Raw genomic sequence first — 14,260 nt, 5'->3', positions numbered from 1 at the left:
TTCTGCACCAAGGGTTTTATTTCACAGATCGCGTGGCGCCGGGATGTCCAGTCCGCTCCGGGGGAAGCCCTGCATTTCCAGCCTCTGGTTCCTCAGACAGTCTCCAACCCCGCCCGCTTTCACCCCGACGGGCAGCAGCAGGTCCAGACGGCGCCCCCCACAGGCGGGCCACGTCCCCGCGACTTTGGTTGCATCAGAAACGAGAAGAAAAACGGGGCCTCTGGGACACCCCGTTCACGGCGGCTGGGAGACGGCTCCCACACAAGGCACAAAGGATGGGGCGGGACGGCGGAGGGGCCGGGCCCCGCGGCCGGAGGCAGGTCGCCGAGAGGGGCTCGGGGCGTCCAGGAGGCGGCGGGGCCTCAGGCGAACTCCTCGAGGAACTGGACGTGGAAGTCCTTCACCCTCTGCAGCACCATCTTCAGCTTCTCCACGGGCGGCAGGATGGTCATCCTGGGGGGGAGCAGCGTCAGCCCGGCCAGGGCGGGCGGCCCAGCACAGGCCGGGGGGCTCTGCAGGGCGGGGGTACCCCACGGGGCCGGGGGCTCTGCGGGGCCGGGGGGTTCGGGGGGCGGGGGTATCCCTGGGGCCGGGGGCTCTGCGGGGCGGGGGTATCCCCGGGGCCGGGGGCTCTGGGGGGCTCTGGGAGGGGGGGTTCGGGGGGCGGGGGTAGCCCACGGGGCCGGGGGCTCTGCGGGGGGCAGGGGGGTAGCCCAGGGGGCCGGGGGCTCTGGGGGGCCGGGGGCTCTGCGGGGCGGGGGTACCCCACGGGGCCGGGGGCTCTGCGGGGCCGGGGGGGCCTGGGGGGGGCAGGGGGGTAGCCCACGGGCCTGGGGGGGGCGGGGGGGCAGCCCACGGGGCCGGGGGTTCAGGGGGCCGGGGGGGGTTCAGGGGGGCGGGGGGCAGCCCAGGGAGGCGGCTGCACGCGGCTCGGTCCCCGCCAGCCCCGCTGGGCGCCCGGGCCAGGCCCCCGCGGGGCCGGGGCGGTACCTGAAGTGGTAGGTGCCCTCCCGCTGCCCGAAGCCGCTGCCGGGCACCACGCAGATGCCCGTCTCCTCCAGCAGCCTCAGGCAGTAGAACATGTCGGGCGCCATGCCGTGGGCCTGGGGACAGCGGCCTCGGTCACACGCTTCGCACTAGCAGCCCCCCCACCTCGCACACAGCAGAACCAGTTCCTTCCACGTCCAGGCTCGCCCCCCGCCCCCGTCCCCCTCCCTCCCTCCCTCCCTCCGAGGACCCGCCGGACGCCGGTGCCCGTGGCTGGTGCAGGGGAAGGGCCTGGATCCTCCAAGCAGGGTCCGTGGAAACTGTTAGAAGCAGGTCTCAGACCCTCCGGGCTTCCTGAACCCCAAGTTCGCGGAGGGAAGCTCTGGGGCAGGTGGCCGGGAGAGGGGACTCGCGAGGGCCCTGCTCAGACCCGGCGCCCACGGGGCCCAGGTCGCACGCCTCGGGTCCCTGCACCCCAACGGCCCACGGAGCGGAGCCCGGGCGGGAGCAGCCCGGCCCGCAGGCCCGGGAGCCGGGGAGCCCCACCCCACCCCACCCCCAGCACCCACCTGCGCGGCCTCCACAGCCCTGGGGGGCAGGAGGAGGCGGGGGAAGGCGTACATGGCACCCTGCAGCGGGTTGCAGCGGATCCCCGGGACCTGGTTGAACAGGTCTTCCGTCAGCTTCGCCTTCTCGGCCAGATTGCTCAGCACGGACTCCTTCTCCTGCGGGACAGAGCGGTCACCATGTCACCCCGACGTCCCCGGGGGCCTCGAGGGCGAGCCCGCGGGCTGAGTCCCGCTGGTGTGTCTGCTGTCGAAGGGTCTGAACGCCCGGCCGGCCGGCTCAGCGGTTCGATTCCCGGTCAGGGCACAGGCCCGGGTGCGGGCTCCATCCCCAGTGCGGGGCGTGCAGGAGGCGGCCGGTCCATGGTTCTCTCTCATCATGGATGTGTCTCTCTCCCTCTCCCTTCCTCTCTGACATCAATGAAAACAAGTACTTTTAAAAAGGGTCCGATTGGCCCGTGTTAAGCTGAGACGTCTGCTGAGGCCAGAGGCAGGCCCGGGGCCTAGAATCTACTGTCCCCCCCGCCCCTGGAGTTCAGGAACCGCCCCCCTGGGGTGCCCAGGACGCACGGCCTTCTCTCTGGGTGCCCCTCCGCGGGGCCCCCGGGGGAGGGAGAGGAGAGGGGGGGCCACATCCACCCCAACGCGCGCCCCACCCCCCAGCCCCTCCGATCCGCCCCCCGAGCGCGCCCCCCGGCCCGGCCTCACCCGGACGAACTGCGCGAAGGACTCCTCGCCGGGCCGCGGCGGGTTCACCACGATGTCCATGGCGGCCTGCCCCGACACGGGCGGGCACAGGCGCACGGACAGCAGCTTCACCAGCTGCCCTTTGATCTCGGGGTGCAGGTTGACCACCTCCATGTAGCCGCCGCGGTAGCCGCACCTGCGGGGGGGGGGGGGGGGGGGGGGCGGCGGAGGCCCGCTGAGTGCCGTCCGCCGGCCGGGAGCTTCCGGGGCGCCCCCACGCGTGACGACCCCGTCAAACGCCCTCCGAACCCCTGGCGGACGGCTCCCCGCTGAGCCCCAACCGGGCGCCCCCGCGAGCACACAGGGCGTCCCGCACGGCCTCCTGCCCCCGCCCCGCCCCAGGCCTGGCCCTGCCCCCGCCCGCGCCCCAGGCCTGGCCCTGGCCCTGGCCCTGCTCCTGCCCCTGCCCCTGCCCCCGCCCCGGCCCTGGCCCTGGCCCTGCCCCGCCCCGCCCCGGGCCTGGCCGACCGCGGACACACCGCACCAGGCTGCCCCCGACCAGCTCCGGGCGTGCGGCCGTCTGGCGTCTGGGCAGCAGCGGCCGGAGGCCTCCCTGTGGGGGGCCTGCCGGGGGGCCTGCCGGGGGCGGCAGCGGAGGCAGGGTGAGGGGACACCTACTCGCCCATGTAGCCCTTGGAGGTGGAGTGGAAGGAGGCGAGCTCCACGTTGCTCGAGTACTCGGGGCCCAGCTCCCACAGCACCTTCTTGAAGGAGTGGAAGGTGCAGTCGGCGGAGTACACGTTGTCCTGGTACACCTGCGGGCGGGCGGCGGGCTGCTTCCGGGGCCTTCCGGGAGGGGAGGCCTCCCACACGGACCCACCCGGTCTCCCGACCTTCCCGCCGCGTGACGGCGGCGAGAGGGGGCCGGCCCGGCCGTTTGGGATGGCTCAGGCCAGTCTCAGAGAGGGAGGCCCCCCCCACGACAGCCAAGAGGCCCGGCCAGGCCTGGACGGCCCCCGCCCCCGCCCCCGCCGCCGCTGTACCTCGTCCGCCAGGAGGAAGAGCTTCTCCTCCCAGGCCAGGTGGATCACGTCCTCGATGCACTTCCTGCTCTGCACTTGGCCTGGACCGACAGTGGAACAGGCCGAGCTGTGAGTCCCAGGTAAGGACCCCCAGGGACGCGGGCGTCACACACACACACACACACACACACACACACACCCGTGTGTGCCTGATGGGGTATCACACACAGATATACACGGAGTGGCCGGGTTACTGTGATCTCTGCACGCATAGTAATCTGGCCACTCAGCGTCTGTCCTATAGAATAAAAGGCTAATATGCAAATTGTCCCCTGGGCCAGGAGTTCCACCAGCAGGCAGGCCAGCCAATCATCCATGTCCCCTCCCCCTGGCCAGGCTGGCTGGACCCCGCCCATGCAGGAATTCATGCACTGGGCCTCCAACACACACACACACACACACACACACACTCACTCTGAGTGGCCAGATTATTGTGTGCTCAGAGATCACCATCATCCGGCCACACAGTGTGTGTGCACAGGCATTACTTGTATGTACACAGGTATCTGGTACATGCCGATTAGTTACCCTTTTGTCACAAAGAAAAACACCCGTCCTCTCATCTATACTAGAGCATCAAGAACACGTCTGAAACGGCACAGACGGAACCTTATGATCGCGTGATCAGCTGGTACCTGGCCTTGAACTGTCTAAGCCCGTGGTCGGCAAACTCATCCATCCAGAGCCAGATACCAACAGGACAACGATTGAAACTTCTTTTGAGAGCGAAATTTTTTAAACTTAAATTTCTCCTAACGCGACTTCTTCAACATAGACTCGCCCAGGCCATGGTATTTTGTGGAAGAGCCGCACTCAAGGGGCCAAAAGAGCCGCAGGTGGCTCGCGAGCTGCAGTCTGCAGACCACTGGACTAAGCGATGAGGCAGCTCCTCGGCTAAGGGACCAACCAGTCTCCTGCCAAGCAAGGCTGGCCAGGCCGCCTTGAAGCGAGCCCAGAGTTCTGGGATTCGGGGGGCGGGGTGGGGGCAGCACCCCTGGGGCTCCAATCACAGCTGAGCGGCTGGTCCCCTGGAGCCGCTGTTCAGAATACAGATGCCCCCAAGGCTCTGGGGTGCGGCCTGGCCTGGCATTGCTAAAAGGCTCCCTTGGTGACTCCAGGTACCGCCAGGACGGAGGGGCTGCTCCGGCCGCCTGGCCAGAACAGTCACCCCTCCCGGGGCCGGAGCCAGGACGGCCAGCGGCCGGAGCCAGAGCTCCAGGGTTCGAGTGGCCGCAGCGGATGTCCCCGAGCGGCAGGCTCCACGTGCCCTCCTCGGCCCTGTCCCAGCTCCCCTCCTCCCAGGAGAGGGCGCCCTAGCTCTCGGCACCACCCGGGCAGCATCCTAATCGCACGGGGCCTGCGAAGCCAGCAGCCCGGGGACCAGGACTGTGCTTTTTGCTTTTTAAGAAAAATATGCAGAATGAGGAGTGATTTTCAGCTGGTGCAGACAGTTCCTGCTTTTGTTTTTATGTGGCATTTCCTGCTCGGGCCTCTAGGTCTGGCTCCTCCCAGAAACACAACAAAACACACACACCCCCCACAGGGCTTTTCAGAACAACAGCCCGAGGCCCAGGATGAACGGCTGCGGCCTGGGAACCTGAGGAGGGGATTGCAAAAGCCAGAACAGGAGGAAAACTGGTCTGAGCAAGAGCACAGCCCTGTCCAGGAGAAGGAGAAGGCAAACTGTCCGTAAACGTTTACATTGCGAATCCCGAACTGGACGGGGCTGGGAAGTGGATTGGGAAATCCGATTGGGAAAGCAAGAGCAAAGGGGATTTAACTGGCGGCGCCCGGAGGCCCGTGCCCCAGCCCCCGCCCCGCCCCCTCCCCCGCCCCCCGTCCTGGGGAGGAAGGGGAGCGCACCTGTGGGGTTCCCGGGGTTGATGATGCACAGCACCTTGGGGTCGCAGTGCTCCTTGGCCTCCCGCACAGCCCGCCGCAGCTCCTGCACGTCCAGGGCCCAGCAGTTGTCCTCGTCCAGGTAGTAGTTGACCTGCACGGCGCCCAGCTCCGAGAGGACGGCCGAGTAGAGGGGGTACTGGGGGATGGGGATCAGCACCCCCGTCCGCGACTTGCCGCCCCCGGAAACCAGGATCTTCAGGATGGTCTGCAGCAGAGGCAGGTCGCACGGTATGGGCCCCGGCCGCGGACAGCACAGGCGCCAGAGGCCCCAGCCCCAGCCCCGGCCGCCCCAGGCCCCGGAGCCTCGCTATAACCCCAGGGGCGGGGGACCCCGTTTCCCGGCCTCACTGACACCTGTGAAATGGGTCTGCCGCGGGACCGAGCAAGGTCAGCCGCCTTCGGTTCCCAGCACTGCGCCGGCAGAGGAGAGAGGGCCGTGTGGCCAGAAACGTGGGCTCCCGAGGGCCATGGGCGCCTCCCCCGCCCCTGCTGCTGTGCGCTCGAGGGAAACCGAGGCCGCTGCACCGCGGGCTCCGGAGGGCGGGACGAGGTAAGGCCCGCAGCCCCGGGTGGGAGGGCGGTGGGGACCGCGGGGCCCAGCTCCCTCCCAGGCCGCCTCCGGCGGAGGCTCAGCGCGGCTCCCAGGCGCGGCTGCCCCTCTGCGCGGCCCCCCCTCACCCCCCGGGTGCGGCTGCCCCTCAGCGCGGCCCCCGGGCACCGGCCGCCCCTCTGCGCGGCCCCCCAGGCGCGGCTGCCCCTCAGCGCGGCCCCCGGCGCGGCCCCCCTCTGCGCAGCTCCCCTCTGCGCGGCCCCCGGGCGCGGCCCCCCTCTGCGCAGCTCCCCTCTGCGCGGCCCCCGGCGCGGCCCCCCTCTGCGCGGCCCCCCTCTGCGCGGCCCCCGCACCGTGATGCCGTCGCTGGCGCCGGCGGTCAGGTAGATGCTGTCGGGGTCGGCGGGCACCCCGCCGTCACGCCGGGCGACGTAGGCGGCCACGTCCTCCCGGATGCAGTTCACGCCCTGGCTGGCGCTGTAGGAGCCTGAGGGACCCAGCGAGCGACCGCCATGTCCCACCGCCTCACAGGACACGCCCCCTCCCGAGCCTCCCGGCCAGAGCACCCGCCCCCACCCCCACCCACGCCCACACCCCGAGGGGCCTCTCAGGACAGCCTGAGGGACAGCCCAGGGGCGCGGAGGGCGGTGAGGACAGAGGCCCGGGCGCTGAGCCCCCGCTGGGCAGTGCGAGCATCCCTGCCCCGCTTTCCGGAACCATCGGGCGTGCGGCCTACAAAAGCTCTGAGAGCAACTGTGCCCCGACCCCCCGGGGTCTACAGAGGGAAGCCGATCCCCTCGCTGGGCAAGGAGAGAGCAAAAATAAACAGAAAAACCACGGGGAGACGGAACAGAGAGCAGAGGCCCCAGGGCCGGAGTCCCGTCTCCACAGGAAGGAGAGAGGAGGTCATTTTCACTTCACCGCCCGGGGCCTGGCCTCCGGGGCCTGGCTCTGGGGGGGCGGCAGGCAGGCTGGGCAGGGCTGGGCAGAGCCTGGCTCCCAGCAGAGAGGCCCTCAGGCCAGGGGTGGGAACAGTGAGGGGGAGAGGGGGACTGTCAGACCCACAGAAGCTGCCCCAAAGGGGCAGGGCCTGTGGCTGCGCCATCCTTCCCCGAGGACGGACCTCAGCCCGAGGCCGTGCGGGCGAGCTGGGGCGGCGAGCCTCCACTGCGCCTCCGTGGCTGAGGCCAGGCCTGTTCAACCCTCGGCTGACGGAGGGCCGAGCCCACGTGGGCTCCCAAGACCAACCCCAAATGCAGCCTCCAGCCTCCCGTCCACCACAATGTGCTGGCGGAACCCCATTGTCCTCCCGATCAGAAAGATCAGAAACTGTAAACAGGAGCCGGGATGCTGCACCAGAGATGGTTTGTTTAGAGGAGACCATGGTGGCTCCAGCCGTTTCCTGACCACACAGCCTCCGAGGAAACCTTCACTAATGTTTACTGACCTCTCCGTCTGTCTGCCACCGGAACTGCCTGCCTAAGGGCTGACGTGCTTCCAGAATGGAACACAGGCTGGCAGGGCCTGGGCACCGGCGAAGCCCTGCCCTCGTTGGGCTCTCCGCCTGGCCCCCATTTCCAAATCACTGTTTCCCGTCTCGTCATCTGCCTGCTCCAGATCCCAAACCTTGAATCACGCGGGACGTGGCTTTTTACAAAAAGATGTACCCCACTGGCCCTCTCACCGGAGGCTCACACCGGACCACAGGGGACCCAGCCACCCGCACGCCCACGCTCACGCCCACGCACACCCATCGGCTCGCTCACTGCCCCCCGCCCTCCGGGCCCAGGAGGTGCCCTCACCCAGGCTGTTCCCGCCGCAGGCCTGCAGGATCCGCCGGGCTCGCTTCTTGGCGTCTTCCGGGAAGCTGGGGCTGTCCAGCAGGTTGGGGTAGGTGCACAGCGCCATCACCTGGGGGGACAGAGGCACGGGCTGGCACACACGCACACACACACACACACACACACACACACTCACCCCAGAGAGCCGGGAGGGGCACCAACAAGCTCGGGCAGGATCGCTCCGAGGCCGTGGGCTCCGGGGGAGGGGTGCTCGGTGACCTGGGCCTCCCGGAGGAATTGTGGGGACAAAGAGGCTCAAACTCAGCCACCCGGACCCCACCCTGAGGCAGAGCCTCTCCGGAGCCGGTCCACCGGGAAAACCCCCCCACCCCTCATGGGTAAGGTGACCAGACGTCCCGCTTTTGGCGGGACAGCCCCGATTTTTAACCATTTGTCCTGAGGCCTTTCTTTTTTAAAACGCCTCAGGGCAAATGGTTAAAAATCGGGACTGTCTGGTCACCTTACCCATGGGCTGGGGAATTTCAGACGGTTTTGCAAGGAGCAGGGGCTGAGGGAGACAGGGAGCGCTGGGATTGGGGTGCCCGCCTCGCCCTGAGGGGCAGCCCAGGCGGGGAGGGGGCAGAGGTGAGAGGTGAGAGGTGAGAGGTGAGAGGTGAGAGGTGAGAGGGGACGGCCAGCCCTCCGAGGCCCCTCACCTGGCGGAGGAAGGTGATGGGCTGCTGGCCCATGGCCTGGGCGTCCCCGATGTTGGCTCGGATGACCTCAGTGAACGGCTTCTTGATGCCCTGAGCACACAGAGGGCGAAGGCTGGTTTCAGACTCTGGATTCCCAAGGCCGCGTGAGGGTCCCACGGACAGGAACCAGCAGCCCCTGCCAGCCTCTCCCTGTGTCCGGCACCCGCCAAGCCCCCACCAACCCGTCCCCCAGCCCGGGAGGCAGAATTAGCATTTTTAAAAAATATGTATTATTGATTTTCCAGAGAGGAAGGGAGAGGGATAGAGAGCTAGAAACATCGATGAGAGAGAAACATCAATCAGCTGCCTCCTGCACGCAACCCAAGGCACATGCCCTTGGCCGGAATCAAACCCGGGACCCTTCAGTCCGCAGGCCAACGCTCTATCCACTGAACCACACCGGTATTGGCATAATTAGCATTAATCTCACTTTAAGATGTGGATGGAGACTTCAAAGGCTGCAGGCATGGGCCCGAGGCCACAGGAGCGAGCACACACACACAGAGCTGGGCCTGCAGCCAGACCCACAGCATTCTCACCCGCCCGCTCCACCTCCCCACCATCCCACCTCCCCGCCTCCCTGAAGGCCACAAGGACCGTCCTGTTCCAGGGCCCCGGGCGGCAGCTGCAGCCACAGCCCTGGGCGGCCTCGGAGCCGTGTCTGAATGAGGGTCCTGGGCACACGGGGCCGAGGGAGGCCAAGGTGGGGAGCGGGGGGGGGAGGCCCCCCGTCCCCAGGGCAGCTCGGCCTGGACAGCCCAGTCACCGCCCTCCCCGAAGAGCCGTCAGCAGGGGGCACTCAGGGTCAGGGTCACTCCCCCGGCCCCGGCTCTGCAGGAGGAGAACGTGGGCTGATTTCACATGAGGAACACAAAGTGTCGGGAAGAAAAGGCCGGCGGCGGAGAACACCAGGGCTGGCCAGAGCACAGAGCCCAGAGCCCAGAGCGAAGCAGCCCGCCTGCCGCTGAGGACCTGAGAATCGAACCCTGACCTCCTGGTTCCTAGGTCCCCACGCAACCACGGAGCCACGCCGGCCGGCAAAGCTGTCCCCTTTTCCGTCAGTAACATGCACCTGACGCAGAAACCAGGGGCCTTATGGGATGTCAGCAGCTGCCAGGCAAGTGTTCCCGCCCTCCTTCCCCCCAGCCCCTCCCCCCCAGAAATCCTCCAGGGGCTTCTGGAGGGGGGAGCGTGAGGAGGGCACCCAGAAATGACCTTCGCACACAGGGCCTGACCCGTCTCCAAAGGCCACGTTTCTGGGGGGAAAGAGGCCTCCTTACCCCCTCTTTCTGCAAGCCCTCGGGGCTGGCCAGCACGGAGAGTGCCCGGGGCATGAAGGCAAAGTGTCCCCAGGGCCAGCGGGCGTGGCACTGCCCCCGCTCCGGGACTGGGCCACGGCACTGGGCCACGGCACTAGGCCACGGGGACTGGGCCACGGCACTGGGCCACAGGGACTGGGCCATGGGTGAGAGGCGCCCGGAGATGGGCTGTGGGCGTGTGGCCTCAGGGCTCCTCTCCCAGGCGCAGGCGGGAGCCCAGAGGCTGGGATGGGATGGCCGAGGCACGGACACAGGGGCGGGCCTGACACACCCCTGGGCACAGGCCTGGGCTCCCAGCACAGCCCTCAGTCAGCGCCGAATCACCCAGCCCCCAGGCCCGGCCTCTGGGTCAGCGCCGAATCGCCCAGCCCCCAGGCCGGGCCCTGAAGGCAGGTGATGCCCACGGCTGGCCGGCCGTTCCCTCGGAGGAGCCACACTCCGGCCGGGAGGCAGCGCAGCTGCGGGCGCCCCGCCAGCCCTGCGGGAGGACAGTGCCTGGAGCCGGGCCCGGCCGGCCTGCGAGCTCCGCCAATCGCGGGCCTGGGAACACCGAGCGCCTCCTTTCAAGGTCCCGGGCCGCGATGGATGAGCTGGGGGCATGCCCAGCCAAGGACGCGGTTCTGGGCGGACTCCGCCCACCCTGCCTCCAGGGCCTTCCGTGAGTCCGACACCACAAATTTCTTTTTGTTAATCCTCGCCGAGGGCAGTTCCCCTTGGCTTTTATAGGGCGGGGGAGGGAGGGAGAAACACTGATGTGAGAGAGACACCTGGGCCCCAACTGGGACCAGGGACTGAGCCTGGAACTGAACCCAGGACCCTTCAGTCCACAGGCCAAGGCTCTATCCACTGAGCCAAACTGGCCGGCCAGCCAGGGCCGAATTTCTCTCTTTTAAAGGAGCCGCTAACCGGAAAGGAAATGACCCATCGATTTCTCCACCTGTGTCCTGCCCCCAGCTTCCAGGCACAGCCCGGGGCCTCCGTGACCTGCTCTCACCCTGATGTGGACAGCGGTGGCCTCACAGCCTGATGGGGACAGCAGTGGCCTCACGGCCTGATGTGGACAGCAGGCCACACTTCCCTCCAGGGTGGGTGCTCGGCCCCAGCTGCTGACTTAACAAACCACTCCGGCTCTCAGGGCCCAGCACGGAGCAGGAAGGACAGGGAGGGACAGGGCTGGCGGTCTCCGCTCCCGGCAGCTTTTTACAGTGAACACGCACCCCAGAGGCTGAGGGGCCAGGAGGAAGGGGAACAAGAGCCCCACACAGACGGCGGGAGAAGGCTCCCTTCACACGCAGGCACTCCCCCCGCCCCCACCCCGGCCCCCGCCCCGCCCCCGCCCCGGCCCGCAGCGCGCTCCAGCCCAGCACAGGAGCGGGAAGGACCGGACTCCAGGGGAGCCACCCCAAAGCCAAACACGGAGCCACGTGGCCCGCGAGGCCGCCCCTGTTTGCAGAGCACCTGGAGACGGGCGGCAGGAGGCCTGGGCAGACAAAGCCCGGAGGCTGGCTCACCCCAGGCCTCCCTCCCCCCTCACCCCTGCCCGGCCCGTCCAGAACCGAGTGGGCCCACTTAGAACCAGTCCAGCTTTCACCACCGAGCTGGGCCAAGCCACCCCCCCCCCAAAAAAAAAACCTCAAAAAGGCGGGGAACCCAGGGCTCTGAGGCGCCGCTGAGGCCGCACAATGCAGAGACTGTCTGCGGGGCGAGGGGTGGGGGTGGGGAGGGGAGGGGCTGTGCTGCCGGCTCGGCTGTCTCACCAGCACCAACAGCCAGGCACCGGGACCCAACAAAAGCGAGGGCACTGGACACCGCAGGAGGACAGAAAGGACGGCTGTTCCCGCAGCGGCAGGGCGTGGGGCGAGGGCTGTCTGTCCCAGACATCAGAGCCAAGGCGGCCAGGCGGCCCGATTTTTTCTTTTTTATATTTTACTGATTTTTCACAGAGAGGAAGGGAGAGGGATAGAGAGTTAGAAACACCGATGAGAGGGAATCATGATCAGCCGCCTCCTGCACACCTCCCTCCGGGAATGTGCCCGCAACCAAGGTCCATGCCCTTGACTGGAATCGAACCTGGGACCCTTCAGTCCGCAGGCCGGCGCTCTATCCACTGAGCCACACCGGTTTTGGCAGATGTCCTGACTTTTAATCATTTGTCCCTCGATTTTTAACAATTTTGGAAATAATCGGGACTTTTTTAAAACGCCGTGCGGCGCGGGACAAATGGTTGAAAATCGGGGCGTCCGGTCACCTTAATCATAGCGTGTTTCCGGCTCAAGTGGCCAAGAAACGTGTTCACTGCCGTCATCACGCCCCACCCCGCACCTTCACCCCCAAACCTCGCACCGTGACAGCCCGAGCCCAGCTCACACGCGTCTCCTCCGTCCCTCCCGTCTCCCTCGGCCCAGCAACTCTCCAACCAGCACCCCCTGCTCCCCACGTGCCCAGGCCACCCCACCTCCGCCAGGCGCTGCTCACAGCCCGCGCTCACGTCTTCTCTGGCTGCTGAGAGTCCCACCGACCCCTAAGGACTGGGGAGGGGCTCAGGCCCTGGCACAGAGCAGCCAGCCGAGGGGAGGCAAAGGCAGAATCCCAGCCAGTCCTCCTCCTCCTCGGCACCTCCTTCAAGGAGCCCACACCCAGGCTGGCATTTAGCAAAATGCAGAGATAACCCTGGCCCCGGCCAGCTCTGGGAGCAGAGAAAGCAGCTTCCAGGAAAGCGATAAGGAAAGCGATAAACCTTGACCCAGGTAACCTCTGCTTGGTGGTGACAGGGAGATGGTTATCACCCTGCATGCCAGGAATCAGCCAGGGGCAGGGCAGTGCCCCACCCTGCCCCGCCAGCCCCGCCCGGCCGGGCCACCTGGGGGCCAGAAATCAGACCGCCAGCCTCGGAGCCAGCTTCACACTTGGCCCCGCAGGGAGCCAGCGGGAGCCGCTGACGCTGGCCGGTCCGGCTCTCGGTTTTGAGTCAGCAGAACGGGGTGTCCCGAGCGAGGTGTCTGCAGGCCAGGAGCTCCTCCAGCCCCCAGGGGCCCCGTCTCGGCCCCTGCCTGCCCTGGGACAGCGAGTGATCCAGGGCCTCTGAGAGCAAGATCCAGGCGCCTCCCCGCCCCCACTCGGGGCCAGAACTCTCCTGTCCAACTCTCTAAGCTCTTTTCCCGCAAACCCTGGCGCCATGCGGCGTCCACCCAGGACTGCAGCCCTATGGGGGCACCCTCCCGCCCCTGCCAGCCACCTGGCTGTCCCGGGGCAGAAAGCCCTCCTGATTCGCAGCTGTGAACTCAGCCAGGATCCCACCAAGACAAGAAACTTCCTACCAACGCCCGAGGGCCCATCCTGACTGCCCCGCCACTCCCCGGGGGCGGCTGTCCTCAGACAGAGAACCAACTGTGGCTGCAGATCAAGGTCCCAGAGGGGGTGGGGGGGAGGGGGTGCCCTGGACCGGGACCAGGCAGGGCCCCTCCGCCCCGCTCCTGCCTGGGGCTCACTAGAGAAGGACCCCAAAGGTCTCAGACATGGAGAGCGCAGGCTTGGGGCACAAGCCCGAACCCCCTCCCCAGCGATCGCCTCCCCCCACCTCCACCCAGCACCCCATCCGGCCTCCACTGCCCTTTCTCCCAAGGACTGACTCAGGCCCTGCACTCTGACCTCCCGCTGCTGCCGGCTGTCTCTCTATCTCCCTCACCACCACCACCAAGGGTCCGGATTCCTGGCGAGGAAGGAAGGCAGCCCCCCAACTTGCAGCGCCAGGCACCCCGCGGCTCAACAAGTGACCCGAGCCCCGGGAGGGCCGTGCTGTGCGGAGCACGGGCACTGGGGGTGAGGGGGTGGGAGAAGGGCAGGTCCTTTCAGGTCCAGCTGGACCGAAGCAGGAGCCGCCGCGGGGGGAGGAGGGGAGTGGGGCGCGCGGACCTGGCGGAGGACGACGGCTCTGCGCCCCCATCGCGCCCCCCGGCCCCGCGCCCCGCAGCCTCGGCCCCGCGCCCCGCAGCCCCGGCCCCGCGCCCGCTCACCCGCTGCAGCTCCAGCTCGATCTCGCCCGCCTTGAGCACGATGGGGCCCCGCACCGCGTACTCCACCGCCCTCACCCGCGGGTTCATGGACTCGGGCGTCAGGATGCGCTCGCGCGGGGCCCGCTCGGGCCGCCCCGGGAGCACCGCCGGGGCCTCGGCGGCCGCGCTGCTCCGGCCGCGGCGCCAGGGGCCCCGGGTCCCGGGGCAGCAGCCCCGCCGCACCCACGCCGCCGCCGCTCGCTGCATCGCGCACCCGCGCAGGGCCACCTTTGGCACAAAACAAAAAAGAAAAAGAATTTTAAAAAACCACGTCGCTCACAGCGCACGGCCGGCACCCGGGCTCCCGCCCCCCAGCCCGGCCGGGCGATCGCCACCCGCCGGGCTCCGGGACCGGGCGCCCATCCCCCGGCGACCGGACCCCCCACGCGCGGCCGCGGGCCCGGAGCGCGGCGCCATCGGGGCCGCGGAGGCCGTGCCCAGGGCGGGCCCGCACCGTGCCCGTCGCCGCCCGGCCGCCCCGCTAGCGCGCGAGCCTCCCGCCGCTCCCGGGCTCCGCCGTCCGCTCCCGCATCCCGGCGCCCGGCGTCCGCCCCGCCAGGTCCCTGCGCTCGCACACCC

General features: G+C 68.4%; 1 protein-coding gene across 1 annotated transcript; it reads right to left on the bottom strand.

Annotated features, from left to right (window-relative positions):
- On the bottom strand, window positions 1-14,260 carry GPT2 (glutamic--pyruvic transaminase 2). Its single transcript, XM_084905513.1, has 12 exons — window positions 14,136-14,260; window positions 13,643-13,909; window positions 8,272-8,361; window positions 7,577-7,685; window positions 6,128-6,261; window positions 5,186-5,429; window positions 3,284-3,363; window positions 2,919-3,055; window positions 2,262-2,436; window positions 1,557-1,712; window positions 991-1,103; window positions 1-453 (listed from the first exon to the last, which is right to left on the bottom strand). The coding sequence occupies exons 2-12, from the start codon at window positions 13,886-13,888 to the stop codon at window positions 363-365; spliced, it is 1,575 nt and encodes a 524-aa protein (XP_084761639.1). The 5' UTR covers window positions 13,889-13,909; window positions 14,136-14,260; the 3' UTR covers window positions 1-362.

This window comes from Pipistrellus hanaki (assembly GCF_964339955.1).
Source record: "Pipistrellus hanaki genome assembly, chromosome: 15".
Lineage (NCBI taxonomy): Eukaryota > Metazoa > Chordata > Mammalia > Chiroptera > Vespertilionidae > Pipistrellus > Pipistrellus hanaki.
This window is presented reverse-complemented; position numbering and strand designations above follow the sequence as displayed.

What these genes read in the sequence shown, in the direction of transcription:
- GPT2 (XM_084905513.1), bottom strand. Translation starts at nt 13,888, where the DNA reads ATGCAGCGAGCGGCGGCGGCGTGGGTGCGGCGGGGCTGCTGCCCCGGG. An exon ending in CAACCCCGGGAACCCCACAG is followed by an intron (nt 3,364 to 5,185) that starts GTGCGCTCCCCT and finishes CTGTCGGTCCAG; the next exon opens with GCCAAGTGCAGAGCAGGAAG. An exon ending in TCCAAGGGCTACATGGGCGA is followed by an intron (nt 2,437 to 2,918) that starts GTAGGTGTCCCC and finishes CCCCCCCCGCAG; the next exon opens with GTGCGGCTACCGCGGCGGCT.